The sequence below is a fragment of the Hypanus sabinus genome, chromosome 8, assembly GCF_030144855.1.
Source record: "Hypanus sabinus isolate sHypSab1 chromosome 8, sHypSab1.hap1, whole genome shotgun sequence".
In the NCBI taxonomy this organism is placed as follows: Eukaryota; Metazoa; Chordata; class Chondrichthyes; order Myliobatiformes; family Dasyatidae; genus Hypanus; species Hypanus sabinus.
In genome coordinates this window covers 40,068,133-40,088,811 of record NC_082713.1, presented here as the reverse complement: position 1 = coordinate 40,088,811, position 20,679 = coordinate 40,068,133, and the positions used below count along the sequence as shown (strand labels likewise).

The following is a 20,679-nucleotide window of genomic DNA, read 5'->3' as shown; positions in this document are numbered from 1 at the left end:
GTATCTTTTTCCCCCCAATACATCAATTTGGGCTCTACTCAAGTTCGCTTTTAGGACCTAATCCAATTTACAGGGCATCATACAGTTCTACGTATGCAGTTAACTCAACATTCTAAAAATATTTAATAGAAACATCTATTTTGTAGATATTCCTGATCATATCTCAAGTAAGCAACTTCCTGTACAAAAAAGGGACAACTCTATTATAGTACAATGCTTTGGCTTCCATTCATCCATTCCTGCAACTACTGAAGTGTTAACCAACGTAAACTGCTACTAGCAACAAGAATAATGAGAGAATTATGCTCAGAATAGCAGCAAGTCTGCTTCACTCATTTATTCCCTGAACACCATCACCAAACTGAAAAAGCTCTTTTACTCAAACTTCTGTACATTTTTTGGAAAAATAGTAAGAAAACCAACGAATGGAGTTGGGTTTTCATTTCATTTAGTAGAGATACAATTAGATACAAATGGTTATCATTTGGCCAATTATTCATGGAGTGATAATCTTTCTTCCCCCAAACACAATTCTCAAAATGCCAGCTACTGATAATTCATGCTCTAAAACATCTATAGTGAAAAATATTACCAATTAAAATGAAAAATAGTTCATTCAGTAGATTTCAGTAGTTTGCTCTCAGTATATGTAAAACTGCCTTTACTTTATCTTTCCATTTCCAATATACCAATTACAGATCCATTAATCCCTCATTAGACTCACATCAAAAGAAAAGTGTTTACAAATTACCACACAGAGAAGTAATCATACCTGGATCTCTTTAATGGCTCCATCATTTTGCCCATCTCAAGTTAGTCAGCATCCAATTTGAAATTAACCAAATTTCTATTTCCCTTATGCAAATGCCACCTTGAGAGTTCAGAAGATATCAACATGATCAGAAGTTCAAATTCCACCTTGCATTGTCATAACTATTCGCTACCAACCCTACAAAGAGGATGCTACCAATGTTGAAATGGAATAAATAACGCTCATCCCAGGTCAGTGATGAACACACCCAGGTTAGACTCAGTTGATATCCAAAATGAAAAGAAAAATTGAATGGAACAATTTATGAAATGGCTTCTCAAATAAAAGAAAAACCATAATTTCTACAATTTTCTGTATTCAAAATTAAGTGCTTAAGTTTGGTCAACATCATCTTACCCAAGATACAAAGATGTAAAGATTTGGTCCAGTACAGGTAAACAAACCTTATTCTTATTGTAGCTCAAATTCTTTCTGAGAACTTCAGCAGTGTCACAAACACAAATGACAAATATAACATTTTGTAATTAGAAGCTTAAAAAAAAGAAAAGAAAAATTGATGTCTAAATTTTCAACAAGGGAAACAAGCTGGTCTTCAGATGGAGCTGTTTTCTGTTAGGCTAAATTTTTAAATGCATATCAATTAGGTAGATAATAACTCGAATTCATTTTTTAAAAATAAAGCCAAAACTGTGTTGTGATGATTGCCTGGACACATACAAAATCTGGAAGTCAATCTGAACTATGAAATAAACTGTTTTGCAAGCCTGATTCTTGTTGATGTGTATAACTAGACAACATTTATGCATAATTAAGGTTCTTTAAATGAGCTGGTATAGGCCTAGGCAAAGAGCAGACCTGAATCTGCTATCACATTTTATTTTATTTTAAAACCTTATTATACCTTTAAAATTTTTAATAACTAATTTTTTAGCCGTCCCCGGCTTGCTGGTGGCGAAGGTGGTGGACTTGGTCAGACCGTTGGCATGCCCCGTTAACACGGAGCAGTTGCTGTTTTTCCTCTGCTCCTCCGCCATCATCACATCGAGTCCCACAAAGTCCAACGAGTCCTCGAACTTGACTTTCTTCTGGAGCTGGTGATTGCAGCAGGTGGAGGAGGAGGAGGAGGAAGACTTAGGGGCTGAGGAAAAGAGCTGGAGTTGGGCTTGCTGGGGTGTCTGGTGCTGGTGCTCAAACTCGCCGGCCTCGGCTAACTTTCGCTTCCTCGGACTAACATCAGCCTGTTGTCGCACCTCCTGCGGTGAATTTTGTGAAGAGAGGCCCGTTCGAAACATGAAAACTTAAAGCCGATGCCGTCCTATTGTTTCTCTATTTTCGAAAACAAAACACGCGCGCGCGTCACTCACACAGCTCTGCCAGGGAAAGCGGAAAACGAAAAAAAAAGAAAAAAAACACAATTTGGAACCGACTCGGCGAGATTTCGATCACCTGTTTTGTCAATAGAGTAAAATGGCGGCATTTCCGGCGCCCCGCGGCCTGCCGGGAAGCCTTCATCCTGTGACGTCACGAGCAGCCTCTTATTTGCCCGCCAAATGTCAGTTAAAAATCTCCAAAATTTAAGCCTCTGGTGGGTAAAAACAATCAGCTAGGTTTATCTCGTGTGTGTTTTCTGTAGATTATATTCTCAGATGTTTTCGAACACTAGACCATATCAAACATTGCTGTTGTCTCCCGGAGTTTGGTGAACTGGATCCTGGTTGAGGCGGTTCCAACGCAAGTAGTAATAGGTGGAGGGGAAAAAATATTCCGTTTGATATCTCGTAAGCAACCTTATTCCCCTGGTTGTTCACTCCCTCAGTGCTGCTACAGTTCCTCTGAGTATCCAAGTTTTACATTTCCCATGTTTATAGGGTGTTACCATATTAACATGTGAAGGTGGTATATTCAAAGTACATTTATTATCAAAGAATGTATAAATTAGACACCTTGAGATTTGTATGCTCACAGGTAGCCACAAAGCAAGAAAACTGAAGAACCCATTAAAAAAAAGACCATAACTACTGCACAGAAAAAAAGGGGAAAAAAAAACATACACATCATGAGAAGAATAGAAGAAAACAGCATTCTGAACCAGAATGAGTCCTTAAATAATACTTTCTACTTTCCTTTCCAGGAAACTGATATAACATTTTACTCTTAATTCTCATTCTGCCCAACATTGGCTTGATTTTTTCCACGCCTTTTATAAAGGCAGCAGAGAGAATGAAACATAGCTACCCCAGGTTGATTTCAGGGACATGGAGTTTGCCATATGAGAATCTAAGCAAATTCAAGGTAGAATAGTGAGAGATGTTCCTATTGAGCATACACTTTTGGTAAGGTGGGTGCAAGAATGCTGATTCCCTGAGCTGGAATGTCTTGAACTAGGTGACAACTTCCCAACAAGAGGCAGACCATTCAGGACAGAAATTGAAAGTTTTTTTCAACCAGTGATTGTGAACCTTCAGAATTCATATTCCTTATGTAACTAGGCATGTATAGTTATACAGTACATCTTGGAAATATGTTGGAATTCTGTCAACACAAATGAATCAATAGCATTAAAACACCAAAAAATACTTCATCAGCTCTTACATTGTGAAAAATTGTTATTGATTGTCTATATAATAGCAATATTCTGCACTTTAAAAGATATTTATTAGACAGTATAGATGTAGACTTGTCCTGCATTATTTTCACTATGGCTTGGTGTGCCTAGAAAGACGGGGTCCAAAGTTCAAAGTAAAATTTATTATCAGAGTATATACATACAATCCTGAGATTCTTTTTCTGCGGGCATACGTAGCAAATCTATCGAACAGTAACTGTAAACTGTAAAAAAAATCTACAGATGCAAATAAATGAATAGCAATAAATACCAAGATAAAAGAGTTCTTAAATGAGTGTAGCCATCCCCTTTTGTACAAGAGCCTGATGGTTGAGGAGTGGTAACTGCTTTTGAACATGGTGGTGCGAGTCTTGAGGCCTTCTACCTGATGGCAGCAGCAAGGAAGGAGTATGGCCTGGGTCTTGAGGATCTTGAATGCTGCTTTTCTACTGCAACGTTCCATGTAGATGTGCTCAATGGCTGGGAGGGTTTTACCCATGATGTACTGGGCTGAATCCATCACCTTTTGTAGATTTCCCGCTCAAAGGCATCAGTGTTCCCATATCAGGCCTTAAAGCAGCCAGTGAGCACGCTTTCCACCACATATCTTCATAAGTTTGCCAAGGTTTTTGATGGCATGCCGAACCTCTGCAGTCACAGTTTCAGAATAAGAAGTCAGGATAGAGATACAAAGACATTTCTTTACCTAAAAGTTGATAACTCTTTGATTTTTTTTTGTTTAGGAATGCTGTGGAGGCTCAGCTGTGGAGCATATGCAAAAAGTCATTACTAATTTATAGATATATGAATCAACAGTTGAAAATGCTGAATAGCTACTGTAGGCAGAACCACAATTTTTTTGCTTTCTTAATGTAAACTTTCTTTATTGGTTCTATTCTAAAAAATATACTGCATCTTCTTCAATGGCTCAGATTCAGCAAAACAGTCATGTCCAGTGCTTAACATAATAAGGTACATAAAGATTTGGGGATACCTTCCTCATTTTTGTGTGGTTGCTTCTGTTTAAAGAAGTATGTTTCCTAACTTTGTTTTATCCTTGTTAATTTGTTGTGCCATCTGCAATGATTCTTCTTTCTATTCCTGCTTAATCTTTTAAATTGTATAATTTATTATTTAGCAAGTGGAATGTTAGATTCAAAATTCAAGAATGTTTATTGTCATTCATCAGGACACAAGTGAACAAAATGATTGTTGCTCCAGATCCAATGTAGCATAAAAAACACAGTAAGCAGGAAGAACATAATAAAAAAAACAGAATAAATATAAAAACAAAAATTAGGTTTTTTACATAAACTGATTCTATGTATATAGCTTATGCTAGGCGCAGGAGTATTTGTGCATAAGATGAATGACAGGAAGTGATAATGTGGTGGTGTTGATCAGTCTGGTGTCTTGGGTGAAGTGACTTTTTGAGTCCAGAGGTCCTTGTGTGAAAGTTATGTAGCCTCTTCCTTGATGAGAGTGGGGCAGACAGTCCATGAGTCTGAGCAAAATGGTTATGTTACATTTCTTCTGTTTCTCCTCATTCTTACCTTGAAGTAAATGATTTCCCACATAAATTTCATTGACCATCCTTCCAACGATTTTACTACTATGTTTCAGACCTCCCAAGGTTTATTACCATTTTATCAAGCTGAGTTTCAAATGCAAATTTAAATTTTCTATTGTCTACACAAGTCAAGATCATTAATGAATTAAAACAAAAGCAACGACTCAAAAGATTAAACCCTGGAAATTACAAACTTCCTTCAGTCATAAAATCAACTATTCAGCACTACTCTGCAACCTTGACTAAATTCATATCCCATTTTCGATTGAATCCCATGCCATCAAATTTTCTACCATCTATTCTAAGATATTTAGTCAAACAACTGTTAAGAGTCCAAATACATAATAGAAAACATCCTCTCCATACATCTTTAAAGATTTTTGTAGCTACGATTGACCTTTTTAAATCTATGCTGGACTTTATATAACCAAATTCTCCTCCAACTGAACATTAGGAAGACATAAGCTATTGATTTTGGTCCTTGTCCCAAATTCCACTAGTCACTTACTTCATTCCCTCTTTCCAACAACTGAATGACTAACCTGAAATATTCACAACCTTGGTATCATAATTAAACCTGAGTTAAGTCCTGATAAAGGGCCTCAGTCCTAATCATCAACTGTTTATTCCTCTCCATAGATGTTGACTGACATGCTGAGTTCATTCAGCATCTGTGTCCATTGCTTAAGATCTGCAGAATCATTTGTGGATTATGAGGTTTGAATTTATTGCTGCTGACTCTGACAGCTCACCGTTACCGATGCCAGAACACAATCTACTCCATCACTGCCTCTTTTATCCATGACTAAAATCCTCCCCTACTGGTTCTTTCAACTGTTAGATTGTGGTCAACACAACTAAGGTGGAAAGGTGAGATACCTGACAAACCCTACTCACAGATCCAAATACCTAGGTTGGGAATGAACCCTGGTGTGTAAAGTTTATTCACCAGTTTGTCAATGTACGTGTACAAAAAAATAAGTAATTTGATACCGAAAGGGAAATACCAGATGCACTAGGTGGCTAGTGTGACTTCACCCAGCGAAAATTCGCATCGTGATCTTCTCCGGTTTATGTTGAACTTGTAACGCATAGTGACCAAAACAAAGTGTTATGCAATTCGATTTCAAGACTGTTATAACATCAAAACGACTGAACAGTGAGTTAGATCTGTCACAGGTCCACCAGATCTATTGATTCTTGTTTCGATCACTGTTCTTCGTTGTGATTATCCAACAGTTCTTTTCCCTGGGAAAGAACATACCGTACTTTGCACATTAAGTACTTTCATTACTTTCTGCTCAACACCGCCCTCCGAGTCCGCCACGGAGGCGAATCCACTTTACAGCAACCGCCGCGATTTGTTATGTAGTTACGACGTGCCGTAACACGTTATATTTCCCGTTGGGCCTCGTGGAGTTGGTCATTTTTACAGCTGCATAATGTTTAAGAAGTGAGTTGTTCAGCATTTATCCTTTTTTTTATTTCTGCACTCTGAAGGAATCGGTTTTGTGACTTTTAGTTCCTAATGCTTGATTTTTCGAATCGTTTCATTTTTGAATAGAATTTGAAAACATGGTAACGTGACAGCATTTGCGTTAAATATGTTCATTTCCTAAATGCAAAGAATTTGAATTAAAATTAGTATTTTCGAGCATTCTTCGTCTTTCTGGCATGCTAATGGTGCGTATCTTACGGACATATTCGTCTCATATCAAGAACGGTAAATTAATGACAAAGCTCTTCACAGGCTGTTATCTCTGTGTCGTATACTAAGTAGCTAACTATCGTTGGGAATATTAGATTCACCTCCTTCAGTTTTCTATGTCTTTGGATCAACAAGTCGTTGAGATGAGCTGACGTGTTATTTTGGGGTGCACCTGAGTCATAAAGATCTTAACTAGTTCTACCCCTGGCGCTGAGTAGCTGATACCATTGGTAGCGTTGTCATTGAGGGATATTGCTTGTGGGGACTACAGTGACAATAGTTCTTACTGTTTATTTTCATACTGTAATTCTGTTGCCCTGATGGCTCTATGTGGATGATGGATGAATACGGTATTGGTCTCCAGTTTGATGTCCTCAAAGATTCCTATTGACACTGAATGTCAGGTTGAGGCACCTGTTTAAGTGAAGCTCTGGTAGTTATGGACCATGACAAAAATAATTGCATTTGTTTGGAGAAATTGATTGTAACTATTATTTTTTCTAAACATCAGCAGTGAGAATGATTTACTTGTTTTCTACCTTTACAGGTTTGATGAGAAGGAGAATGTCTCAAACTGCATCCAGCTGAAAACATCTGTTATTAAAGGCATTAAGAGTCAATTGGTGGATCAGTTCCCAACAATTGAGCCATGGTTGAACCAAATCATGCCAAAGAAGGACCCTGTAAAAATAGTAAAATGGTACAATTTAGCGTTATTAGGTTAAATGTAAATAATTTTTTTTATTGTCATTCTCTTACTTTATGCCTTTTCTGTTTCAAAGTTGCTTGTGCACTTTATATTATGGTCATTTAAGTTTTCATTTGCTTACAACATAGAAGATCATTTGGTTCATTGAGTCAGTGCCAGCTCTTAAAGAAATCCCATTTTCCACTTTTTTTCTCCTGTAACCTGTTCTTCCTCGTGTGCCCATTCACTGCCCTGGATTCTTGCAATGTCCACTTACACTAGGGGTGATTTATAGTTGCCAATTAACTTAATAACCACCTGTCTTTGGGATTTTGGGAAACTGAGTCCCAGGCGATCTGTATGTGTGACAATAATAAACTAATTCCAATTCCATTCACAGAGAGGACTGACAGCACCAAAGGTCAAAATCAAATCTGGATTCCAGAAGCTTAAGGCAGCAACACAAATTGGTGTGACATTGTACTGGCCCCTATAACTTAAAATTGTGGAAACTTTTACAGCATCAGTTCTTGATGCTTCATAGGTAGTAGAGCACTGCTTGTGTCTCTGTCTCCAGTTGTAACTTAGGTTCAGTATTACATGAAAGGATGCCCAAGGAGCTAAATTGACTTATTTTTATACTGACAGGTGGGTGAACATTTTATAGTTTAGGTATGTAAAGGGGGTTTCTTCTTTTCTTCTTTGTTACTGTTAGGAAAGGGTTTCTTCTTTTTGTTAACTAGCAGGAATGCTAATTTACTGATAACGAGAATGGTATTCCTTTGTAAACCAAATGGGGATTAATGTTCTTTCTTCTGAGTCTGTAAGCTTTTGTTTACGGGCTTTTGGGCAGATCGGCGCGAGGGGGTCGATAGGACGCAATGCTGTAAGCTGGGCGAGGATCGGACCCCAAAGGGGAGGTCCGAGGCCGGGAGGTACTCCGAGGAGGGGGGGGGATGAAGCTAGGTGTGCTTGGTTGACCACTCGGAGGGTCCTGAGCTGCGAGTCGAGGAGTTCGGAGGGGATCGAATGGTGGCCAGAAGACTTCAGAAATTGAGCTCCAACAGTTGTGCACGAAGTGGTTTGGACTTTGATAAGTTTGGCGCCTTTTCTTTATTTTTCTCTTCATATATACTGTATCGTTATTAATCACTTAGTTATAGTAACCTTTATAAATTGTACTCATTTAATTGCTTATGGTGTACTGTCTGTTTGTGGGTGAGGCGGGGACATCACACAGCATCCACACCAGCTGATTACCCAGTTTGGCGGGGCCGAAGGCTGCTCCCCCTAGACGAAACGAGCTGAGCGAGCCTGAGGCGACCCAAGGGGTTACATTGTGGGGTGTTCGTCCGGGGTTGATTTCTGTGGAAGCTGTGTGATCACCCTCTTCAAATTGTGTCTGCGGCGAAGAGCTGGTGTGCCTTTGTGGGTGTGCGATTGCTGGTTATCACTGCGTGTGTGCTGGGTGGGGTGGCTGCTGTTGGTGGCCTGGAGGTCGTTCTTCGAGTTCCGACTAGTGCTGACGAAATGGTGGTGGGACCATGGGCAGTCCGTACTGTTTGGAGAGTGAGGAGTGACAGGTTGGGATGTTTCAGCAGTGGTGAGCTCCGCCCAGTTGTTGGAATAATGTCCAGCCCTAAAGGGGCGGAGGCGTGGGCGGAGCGGACCCCTCAGTTGTTGGGTGAGTGGCAGTGCTTGGCTGAGGAAAAGCGATAGGGACGGGTTGAAAGTTTGAGTAGGCGGGCTGGTGACTTTGTTAGAACTGTCGGGCGCAATTACCTCGAAGTGACCGCTGCCAATTCTGGGAAAGTGTGGGAAAATGCGTGTGGTTCGACTGGAAGTCAAATGCCGCAGCTGGGGGGCTTATCATATCCGTGGCAGGAGATTGGTGGGAAGTTTTTAGGGTATCCCTTTTTGCCTAGGGGGGCAGATAAATTGCTTGTGGTGCCAAGGGGATCAGTTGTTACGTTGATTCGAGAGGTGTCGGGAAACTTAGAGGAGGCCCAGTGGGGAAACGGCTTGGGGTCTCTGGGGGAGCACATTCCCAGCAATGTACCAATGAACTCCCGAAAGGAGCAGACCCCATTCCTGAAGGCTTAGAGGGACCAAGCGCACAGGTGTTGTTACGGATGGATGGAAGTCAAGTTAAAGCCATCCTCGGCACCGAGGCGCTGGTTCAGTTGCTGTACAGTTTGTTTCATAATCGTTATTGGAAGCATTTACCCTTGACGACATTGAGGGCACTGGAGATTTGGGGTACCAGTGCCGATGATTATCCAGACAACGGTTGTTGGTCAGTGAAAATGGAGTTCTTAGAGGCAAATGTGGAGGAGACTGAGGTTCATGAATCGTTAATGCTGATGTGTCCGGACCCTGTTGAGATGGGCAGCATTTCTGTTCTAGAGAGAACCAATATCCTGCTGGTGCGCATGGGGGCCTGCCCGGAGGAGGCGGGTGAGCGCTGTTTGGAGGCATTGTCGATGCACCCAGAGTTTCGAGCTGCTTATGCGGACGTGTGTAGCAGCATTGGGCCGATACCCAATTCAAACAAGAGCCAGTGGTGGTACGGCCTGGGGGAAGTATCTGAGGGTGAGACCCTCTTAGTGGACGCTGCAGAATACCACAAGGGAGGGGAGTTGACTGCTGAAGACACCTCGGAGAGAGAGAGGTTGTGGCGACTGGCCCCTACAGCCATGGAAGACATAGGCAGCGTGTCTGTGGATTATATTGCGTTAAAGAGGCGCACTGTCAGTGACCAGAATATGGCCCTGAGGGCCGAAGGGGCGATGGCCTGTCTGAGTGGTGCGATGTGTTTAAGGTGCTGGATCTGAGGAGTGGATGTTGCCAGATCCCGATGAGTGGGGCCGACAAGGAGAAGACGGCCGTTATAAATTCCCTAGGAGTCTTCGGGTCCGAAAAGATGCCACAGGGCATATCTGGAGCCCTTGCAACCTTCCTGCAGGGCAGGTGGAAGACCATAGGGGATGTGGAGGCGTTTGGAGTTTTGGTGTATGTGGATGATCTTTTGGTATTTGGACTTGCCTCAGGAGAATATGAAGTGAGTTTGTTGCAGGAGCGGCTGAGAATTACAGAGTTAAAGTGTTTTCTGGACATGTGCCAGGGCTGGCGAAGGTCGCAGCTCGTGAGTGACTGTCTCTACGGAATAAAGTTTGAAATGAAGACGGAGAGACTGGAGAAAGTGATCTGGAACCATTCGGAAGACATACAAGTTGGAGAGAATGAAGAAAGTTGTCTGACTGAGGGTAATAGCAAACTGAGAACCCGGAGAGGGGAGTTTGCGGAGGTGAAGAAATTACAGACAAATCTCAGAAGAGAGAAGCGGAAGCTTGAAGGGAACCTGAAGATGACCACCGACAGTTCAAATGAAGTGCAAAACCTGAAAGTTGATCTGGAAGAAGTCATGAGGAAGAAAAAACTGGAGAGAAGTGCAGTGAATACTGAACAGGAGGCTGAAGAGACTGCGGGAGCAGTGCAGGCCACGTGTTTCCATTTGGAGAAGATCAAACAGCAGCTACTGATCACAGAAATGAGGAAGAATACAGATTCGATGGATGATGTGCTGGATGTGTGGTACATGCTGCCTTTTGCTGACTTTCCCTCGATTGAGGAAGAGACCTTTGGCCCTTCTCCCATTGAGTCAGGTGTAGCGGGGAGAGTTAGCTGTGTGCAGTGTGGTGCATGAGTGAGAGGTTGAGTGAGGAGTTGGTAGTGGGCCCAAGGTATCCCCAGTTGTGTCCGAGCCTGAAGGGTTTAGGGGAGGGGGTACGGCGGTCTCAGAAGGGTTAGGGAACTCCCAGATAGTTGGCCTAAGTAGCACCTGAAAAACCGGGTGTGAGGTTTACTGTGTGGGGAGGAGATGTCACTGTTTATGCTTGGGTTACGGTGTGTTGGCAGGAAAGGTGGCGAGTTATTTAGTAGTCATGAGGGCATGACTTTTATTTGGTGGAGGTAGAGTGTAAAGGGGGTTTCTTTTCTTCTTTGTTACTGTTGGGAAAGGGTTTCTTCTTTTTGTTAACTAGCAGGAATGCTAATTTACTGATAACGAGAATGGTATTCCTTTGTAAACCAAATGGGGATTAATGTTCTTTCTTCTGAGTCGGTAAGCTTTTGTTTACGGGCTTTTGGGCAGATCAGCGCGAGGGGGTCGAGAGAGAGGACGCAATGCTGTAAGCGGGGCGAGGATCGGACCCCAAAGGGGGGTCCGAGGCTGGGAAGTACTCCGAGGAAGGGGGGATGAAGCTAGATGTGCTTGGTTGACCACTCGGAGGGTCCTGAGCTGCGAGTCGAGGAGTTCGGAGGGTCCTGAGCTGCGAGTCGGAGTTCGGAGGGGATCGAATGGTGGCCAGAAGACTTCAGAAATTGAGCTCCAACGGTTGTGCACGAAGTGGTTTGGACTGATAAGTTTGGCGCCTTTTCTTTATTTTTCTCTTCATATATACTGTATCGTTATTAATCACTTAGTTATAGTAACCTTTATAAATTGTACTCATTTAATCGCTTATGGTGTACTGTCTGTTTGTGGGCGAGGCGGGGACATCACACAGCATCCACACCAGCTGATTACCCAGTTTGGCGGGGCCGAAGGCTGCTCCCCCTAGACGAAACGAGCTGAGCGAGCCTGAGGTGACCCAAGGGGTTACAGGTAAATGGGTAGGATGTCATCGGGCTACTTGAAAAGCCTCCCACATTTGAATCTCGCGCTGAGTTGTTCTTCGTCAGGTGTTTTTCAGATGGAAGGAAAAATTGTTGATTGAGAAGTGCTTATATGTGGATTAGAGTGGAACAGAAGTCCAGAGCCCTCTGTTCATGCTCAGTAAGAATAGAATATTCTTAGGTAATTTTTTTCTTTTCCCAATATGGTAACACATGATGAGCAAAACATTTGTGAAACGTTAACTTCAAATAAAGCTCAGGAAATATCACTGATGCCTGAAAGCTGTCAATGATAATGCTGCCATCCCATTTGGAGGTAGTGTTCTAAGGAGAAGAAAAAAAAACTCCATGCCCATTCTTTTCATACTTTCTAAAGATTAAAGACTCTGCACATTATTTTCCCCACTAAAATGGAAATAACAAAAGGAATTATCTGCATTTTTGCACTCTTGTTGCAGGGCTTTAACCCAAACTGTCATTAATTCCTTAACCCGCACAGATTTTTTTGTTACTCATGTGCTTTGACATGCTGAACTAAATTTTATAAGTGTGGAGACCTGCATAAGTTTTTTCAGTTGTGTAATCAGAATGTAATTTGTAGCACTCTGTTCTGTAGGCTGATACCTTGAGAATTTCCACTGTAATCTAGCCTGATATTTTGTAACGTGGTGGTTTTAGAAAATTTAATTTGTTGGAAGATGTGAAAAGCCTCACTTGGTAATATTAATGGCGATATCTATCAATTATCTGAAGGTTGCCCTTATGCTATAATCAACATTCTCCATTCTTGCCAGTAAAAAAAATTTTTAACCAGCTGTTTGTCTCATTGTACCTGGCATGTTGTTCAACTAGATCATTTTGATGTAAGCAGACAATCACTGTGCTTCATGAACATAGAACATTACAGCACGAAACAGGCCTTCGGCCCACAATCTTATGCTGAATCATCTAAAAAGTAACTAAAAAACCCAAAAACGTATCCCTCCTACCTACACAATGTCCATATCCCTCCATCTTCCTCATATTCATGAGTAATTGTGCATTTTCTTTGAACTATTTTCATGTAATGAATAACCATGGAAACACAGTTAAACAAGAATAAAATAGTTATTCTAATCTTGAGCATCATAGGTAGGTAATAATTTTGGATATTACATTTGGAAGAGGAAAAAAAGTATTAAGACTACATTGCAGTCTGCAGGACAATGTGATTGAACTGGAAATGTAAAAAAAAAGAATTATTACTTTGACAACATGATAACCTTATACTTCATTTTCCTTCTTTCTCTGAAGCCATGAACATATTGAGATCCTGACGGTTAATGGAGAATTGCTGTTCTTTAGACAAAGGGAGGGACCATTCTTCCCCACCTTGCGATTACTTCACAAATGTAGGTTAATTGTTTTAATATTTAAATATTCTCAGAGAACTGATAAGGTCAAAATTATTTACTGAGTGGATATTTTACCTTTGCTGTTTCTGAGTTATTTTCAAACGCTATATCTTAAGAGATATGGAAAATAAATGCCCTTTTAGTTATAGTTTAATTCTTAAACCAACCCAGAGTTAAGAAGCTAGTCCTTACAGAAGAGACGATTGCAGTGGATTGATACACCATTATTCATTTTTAAGACCCAAGTTGTTACTCATGGAGTAAGGCGATTAATCTGACTTCTGTGTGTAACGTTTTGAAGATCTTTTTTCTAATTTAAAGTACGCAGATTGCAACAATAGTAAAGCGTAAAAGTAATTTACATGGTATCCCCCCAGGTTCCTAATGTAGTGAAAATTGTATTTTAAATAACATTAGTTTCATCATTAATTTAAAAAGATCTGCTTGCTTATGTTCTTGAGATAAAACTGGTAAGGAATTTTAAAATGTATTTCACTTCTTTATAGGCTTAAGCAAGCTTTCTGTTCTGACCGACTGGCTGTTTGTATATGCACCCTTATCACTGTCCATTGAATCTCCAGATAAATGCTTGTTCCTGTTTGGCAGTTGTGCATGACTCTTTGCAGTGAGTGCCAGATTTATGTGTATCCAAGGGCCTGTTACAAAAAATGTGTTTTATATTGATTGTCCTACTAGACAGATTTTAGTCTAATTTGAAGAACCAAGTTCCATGTTTCTCACTGCTTCCTTCATTGTCCCTTGCTTCCTCACTTAATACATCTCCAGTGCATCTTCCTATCTTGTTAGTACTCTGTCCCATTATTAATAGATTCTCAATAAGTAAAGTACTAATTAATATGGTAGGCAGGAACTGAGGCTGTAATCAGATTAGCCACCTGAATGATAGAGCAGGCTGGTGGGGCTGAGTGGGTTAAAAGTGTTTGTGTGTATGTATACAGTAATGAGCCCTATGCTTATCGGTAAAGTTTCTGTTGAGCTGGAGATAGACCCAGATTTCCTTTTAGGTCAAGATTATTTTATCAGCATCTATATATTTAATCCTATCTTTTGTAAATAAGGGCTCCAAATTTTCAAAAATGTTTCATATTTATCTCTTAAATTATAAGTAATTTTTTCTAATGGAATACAACCATAGATTTCTTTCTTCCAAGAATCTATACTTAAATGTGAATCCGATTTCCAAGTAACTGCAATAGCTTTTTTGGCTACTGCCAGTGCAATTTTTATAAATTCTTTCTGATACTTATTTAGTTTGAGTTTCGGTTTTATCCCTTCAATATCACCTAGTAAAAATAATATTGGATTATGAGGAAATTGTGTTCCTGTAATTTGTTCCAGTAAAGATGAAACAATTGGTTATTAGGGGGAAGAAATAAATATACATATTAAAATTATTACGAACTCCATGGAGCATGTGGAGATCTTCCAACCACCAGGCATTCTTTCTTTCTTTCTTTCTTTCTTTCTTTCTTTTTTTTCTAAGGGGCAGTTAGGGGGGAGGGGTTAAGGGGAGGGGGTATGGGTTATATACATTGTTTTTTTCATACTTTGTCATTTAAAAATGCAATAAAAAATTATTTAAAAAAAAAAAAAAGATTATTTTATCAGATCTATGGGGAGACCCCAGACAATAAAATTGGCTTCTCTATTTGAAAATGGGGATCATTTATTGCAGTGAAAAGCTCAGTGAATTTCAGTTCCTTTGATTTTTTTTTTAAGTGTGTCAACAATCTTTTCCCCTTTTGCAATGTATTTAAACAGCAGAAAAGATCTGAGTTTTGAGAATTGCCGGAGATCACAGGTATGAGTCAAACTTATGAGGAGAGGATGGGATAGAAGCTGGGTCAGCAAAAATTAATGTTTGTTGATTTCCTTCTGAGTGAAGTTATGGAAAAGCATTAATTAACTGTAAGTTAAGTACAAAATGAGATGAAGCCTTAATATTGTGACAAACAGTAATGTGTCTGTCATAAAACTGTTTTAATTTATTGATCTTAATTTCTTTTCATTACAGATCCTGTCATTTTGCCACAACAGCAGGTTGATAAAGGAGCTATCAAGTTTGTGCTCAGTGGTGCCAATATCATGTGTCCTGGTTTGACCTCCCCTGGAGCTAAGCTGTACCCAGCTGACATTGACACAATAGTTGTATCCTTCTGGTGACTCTTCAATTTACTAGAAACGTAATACAAATACTGTTCTGTAAAATTAAAGTACTTTTAATGAAGTTGTTGTACTAGGGAAAGTGAGTTGCAAACTGAGTAGTTTGCCAGATCACTTTCACAGCAATTTCAATATGTTCTGTTTAAGTCCTTCAAAATGTGACTTTGGGGGGGGTAGTCCTTCATGTAGGGTAATTTTAAACTTAATGGAATTGGTTTTAAAAAAATGCACCAAATCATAAGGTACATTATATCTAATTCTGAATCAATCTGCACTGTAGCCCTTCTGAATTCATGGACCTGTAAATACAAGGTTCACTCTACCTAAGTTATGATTATCTCTCAGTAATAGAAATTTCTTGGCTGGGTTGACTGAATAGATGGTTAGGTGAAGTGTCATCTCGCTATGATTTAGGAATTAGGGAACACAACCTCCAAATAAGATTCCAGCCATTAGGACAGAGATGAGTAGCAATTTCTTTAATTGAATGGTTGTGGAATTCTGTATATTTGAGAGTCATGGGTTCTAATTTGACCACATTATGAGAGAGTTAACAGATTGGTAGACGGAAGTATGGCATTGTATCTAGTGAGATGATTGACAGTGTGTTTAAGGGTTTATTCTTTTGAATAATTATGAATTTTTGAAATCTTTTATCTCTGCTTTGAAGCCGAGTCAGAAAATATATTTAAAGCTGAGATTTAATTCTGGAAATGGGGAAATCAAAGGTTATGGAACTAGGCCAGGAAATTCTACTGTGTAGCTGTCTAAAGATCAGAACAGCCAAGCTCTATGTGGGCTACCACTGCTATTTTTATCCGATTCATGTGTCATTCTTGTTGGTGCACGTTGATCAGCTGTTCAGCTTGAGTAACAACTAGTAGATTCTGTCCTCACTTGTCAATGATTCAAGTATTTTGCGGTGGGTTCTCTGTTTGTACATTTGAAGGGTCTTGATGCAAAATATCAACTGTCCATTTCCCTCTACAATTATTGCCTGGGGTGTGATTGAAGAATACACATGAATCAGTGGTATTGATAGGCTACTGTCGAGGTGGTAAGATGTGCAGAATAATAACCATAACCATTACAGCACGAAACAGGCCATCTTGTCCACAATGGCAAATGGAATTTAATGCTGACAAGTGAAAGGTGATACTTTACTTTATTATCACCAAACAATTGATACTAGAGTGTACAATCATACAGCGATATTTGATTCTGCGCTTCGTGCTCCCTGAAGTACGAATCCAAGTAAATATAATAAAAAATTTAAATTATAAATTATAATTAGAAAATGGAAAAGGGAAAGTAAAGTAGTGCAAGTTAGGTCTGGATATTTGGAAGGTACAGTCCAGATCCAGGTCAGGATTCATTCAGCAGTCTTGTCACAGTTGGAAAGAAGCTGTTCCCAAATCTGGCCACACGAATCTTCAAGCTCCAGAACCTTCTCCCGGAGGGAAGAGGGACAAAAAGTGTGTTGGCCGGGTGGGTCGTGTCCTTGATTATCCTGGCAGCACTGCTCCGACAGCGTGTGGTGTAAAGTGAGTTCAAGGATGGAAGATTGGTTTGTGTGATGTGCTGGGGTATGTTCACTATCTTCTGCAGCTTCTTCCAGTCTTGGACAGGACAACTTCCATACCAGGTTGTGATGCACCCTAGAAGAATGCTTTCTATGATGCATCTATAAAAATTAGTGAGGGTTTTAGGGGACAGGCCAAATTTCTTCAGCTTCCTCAGGAAGTAAAGGCGTTGGTGGGCCTTCTTGGCAGTGGACTCTGCTTGGTTAGACCAAGTCAGGTCATTTGTGATATTAAGAACTTAAAGCTTTTGACCTGTTCCACCTGCGCACCACCTATGTAGATGCAATCTGCTACTCCTGAAGTCAACAACCATTTCCTTTGTCTTGCTGATGTTGAGGGATAGGTTATTGTCTTCACACCATGCCACCAGGTTCTTAATTTCCTCTCTGTACTCCGATTCATCATTACCCAAGATACAGCCTACAATTGTGGTGTCATCAGCAAACTTATATATTGAGTTCCATGGAAACTTGGCTACACAATCATGGGTGTACAGTGAGTACAGCAGGGGGCTGAGTACACAGCCTTGTGGGACACCGGTGCTCAGAGGAGAGCTTTTCCCCTATTTTTACAGACTGGGTCCTGTCTGTGAGGAAGTTGAAGATCCAGTTGCAGATCTGAGTGCTAAGACCCAGGTTCCGGAACTTAGGAATCAGTTTATTTGGAATGATGGTATTAAAGGCAGAGCTGTAGTCAATGAAAAGGAGCCTTACATATGCGTCTTTATTCTCCAGGTGTTCTAAGGAGGAATGTCGTGCCAGAGAGATGGCATCTGCTGTTGACCTGTTGCTCTGGTAGGCGAATTGCAAAGTGTCGAGGTTGACCGGTAGGCTATGGTTGATGTGTGCCATAACCAATCGCTCCAAGCACTTCATAGCAATTGATGTCAGATCCACAGGTCGATAGTCATTCAGACATGCCACCTTGTTTTTCTTTGGCACTGGGATTATCGTTGCCTTCTTAAAACACGAGGGGATCTTAGACTGAAGTGGGGAGCAGTTTAAGATGTCAGCAAACACTCCAGCAAGCTCGCTTGCACAGGCCTGGGCCCGTTGCCTTCCTTGGATTTATCTTCAGGAAGGCTTTCTAATGTCTTCCTCGGTGACGATGAATCTCAATGCCACCAGGTCCAGTTCATCCAGAGGGGGCGGGACGCTCCTGTTCGAATCTTGTGTAGAATACGTTAAGTTTGTCAGGAAGAGAAGCACTACAGTTATTGATATTCCCAGCCTTTTCTTTGCACCCAGTGATCTCATTTAGACCCTGCCATAGTCTACAGGCATCCCTCTGGTTAGCCTGGGCTTCCAACTTGGCTCGATATTGCCTCTTGACAACCTTAAAGGCTTTCCGGAGTTCATGCCTGGATTCCCTGTAGCGACTTGTATCCCCGGACCTAAAAGCCACAGCTCTAGCCTTCAAAAGGGAGTGGACCTCATAATTCACCCAAGGTTTCTGATTAGGGAATACCCGGATCGTCTTGGGAGACACACAGTCCTCCGTGCATTTCCAGATAAAGTCCGTGACAGCTGAGGCATACTCATCGAGGTTAGCTGCTGAGTCCTTGAATACTAACCAGTCCACCGATTCAAAGCAGACGGAGGATCTCATCCGTTTCCTCTGTCCAACGCGACACCACTTTTGACACCGTGACCTCCCGCTTCAGATTTTGTTTGTAAGCCGGGAGGAGGAGTACGGCCTGATGGTCCGATTTTCCGAAGTGAGGTCGTGGGACGGAGCAGTAGGCATCCTTGACTGCTATGTAGCAATGGTCAAAGTATATTCGGGCCTCTAGTGGAGCAGGAGGCATGTTGGTATAACTTTGGCAGCGCTTTTCTGAGGCTGGCCTGGTTAAAGTCCCCGGCTATAATGAGCAAAGCCTCCAGATACCTGGTCTCAAGTTCACTGATGTTGGCATACAGTGTATTGACAGCACACTCCACGTCCGCCTGTGGGGGAATGTAGACCGCTGTCAGTATGACTGAGGTGAATTCCCGTGGCAGATAATAGGGACGACACTTCACCGACAGATGTTCCAGGTCCGGACTGCAGGAGCTTGTCAGTGCCACTGTGTCCGGGCACCACACAGTGTTGATAGGCAGACACCACCTCCCTTTGTCTTGCCCGAAGACGCCATGCGGTCCATCCGATGGATCGAAAATCCGTCTGGTCGGATGGCACAGTTGGGGGTGGCGGGGAGAGCCAGGTCTCTGAAACAGAATACACAGCAGTTCTGCATCTCCCTGCAGTAGGTGAGTCTCCCTTTAAGATCATCCACCTTGTTCTCTATGGCTTGCACGTTAGCTAGTAGGATGGTGGGCAGAGGCACCCTAAAGCCCCTCTGCTTCAATCTGACCAGCAGCCCAGCTCTTTTCCCACGCTTCCTCGGTAAATAGTGCATCTTTCCAGGTTTCCATCGATGCAGTGTGTTGTTGGCAGCTCTTTGCGGTTGGTGGACGCGTCCTGTGGGGATCGATCGGCAGGTCGCGTCGTCGGGCGCTCCAGGTTGGGCTGAGTGACGGGAGGCTCCACTGCCACTTCCAACTGCCGGGGGCTCGGGATGTTGATCAGGTCGGGCCCCAAAGCCGACACTTAATTCCGGAGGGCTGGGCTGCCGGTTGAAACAAATCCATGAACTGAGTCACATTTGCGGAGGCCTCTGCTCCAGCCAAGCCCCGGGCTCGATTTCTGAGGTCGGCAGTGGAGGCCTCACTACCGTCAGCTGTGGATGACCACCAACGGACCAGGCCTTGCCAATCGGGTCCAGGTGTGGTCCGGAGTTGAAGAAGCAATTCTGGAGCATCGATAATCTCCAGCTGGGTCAGTGGCTTCGCCAGGATGTCGTTGATCTTGCTAGATGTAGCACATTGGAGGTTTAGAAGGGTTTCTCGGGTATAGGATAGTGTAGAGGGCAGTTTGCTCGGGAGAGCACACACAGAGTCGCCAGATACCGGCGCCATCTTAAACCATCACACTGGGAGAATTAATAAAGTTAGGAGTTGTACAATTAATGTAGGGCCCAAAGCGAATATTGAGAAACGGAGCCACCTTGCTGTCCAAATCCAGGGATCTCAGAAGATGGTGACACTGTTTGAAAGTGGTGAAAAATAACTGCAGGATACTTGCTGCCTTTAGCCAGGGAACAGAATATAAAAGTAAAGAGTTTATGGTCATTTTTTATTGAGCATTAATTAGAGCACAATGGCCCTACTACATACAGTTTTGGTCACCACACGACTGGAAGGATTTGATTACACCAGCAAAGGTGCAGACAACATTCTCCAGTATTTTGCTGGGTTTGGAGTGTTTCAGTTATGAGAATAGACTGGATAATGAGGATTTGGTTTGCTTGGAGTGGAGGAGGTTGAGGGTGATCTGACATGCACAAAATTACAAAGGACGTAACAGGAAAACTTTCCTCAAGGCTGAGGGTATAGGATTAAGGTAAGAGATGAGAACTTTAGAAAAGATTTGAGGAAGAGCTTTTTAACCTGGAAGATG

General features: G+C 41.6%; 2 protein-coding genes across 2 annotated transcripts in view; one reads left to right on the top strand and one right to left on the bottom strand.

The window, feature by feature from the left end:
- The window catches only part of cul4b (cullin 4B), a 61,287-nt gene extending 59,016 nt beyond the window's left edge, over positions 1 to 2,271 (bottom strand). Inside the window, exon 1 of the mRNA XM_059977001.1 lies at positions 1,674 to 2,271. Coding sequence (XP_059832984.1) covers positions 1,674 to 2,064 — 391 coding nt within the window. The 5' untranslated portion in view covers positions 2,065 to 2,271. The remainder of the gene's footprint in view (positions 1 to 1,673) is intronic.
- Positions 2,272 to 6,262: 3,991 nt separating this feature from the next.
- Positions 6,263 to 20,679, top strand: part of mcts1 (MCTS1 re-initiation and release factor) — a 32,438-nt gene continuing 18,021 nt past the window's right edge. Inside the window, exons 1-4 of the mRNA XM_059977002.1 lie at positions 6,263 to 6,400; positions 7,203 to 7,355; positions 13,314 to 13,411; positions 15,450 to 15,583. Coding sequence (XP_059832985.1) covers positions 6,390 to 6,400; positions 7,203 to 7,355; positions 13,314 to 13,411; positions 15,450 to 15,583 — 396 coding nt within the window. The 5' untranslated portion in view covers positions 6,263 to 6,389. The remainder of the gene's footprint in view (positions 6,401 to 7,202; positions 7,356 to 13,313; positions 13,412 to 15,449; positions 15,584 to 20,679) is intronic.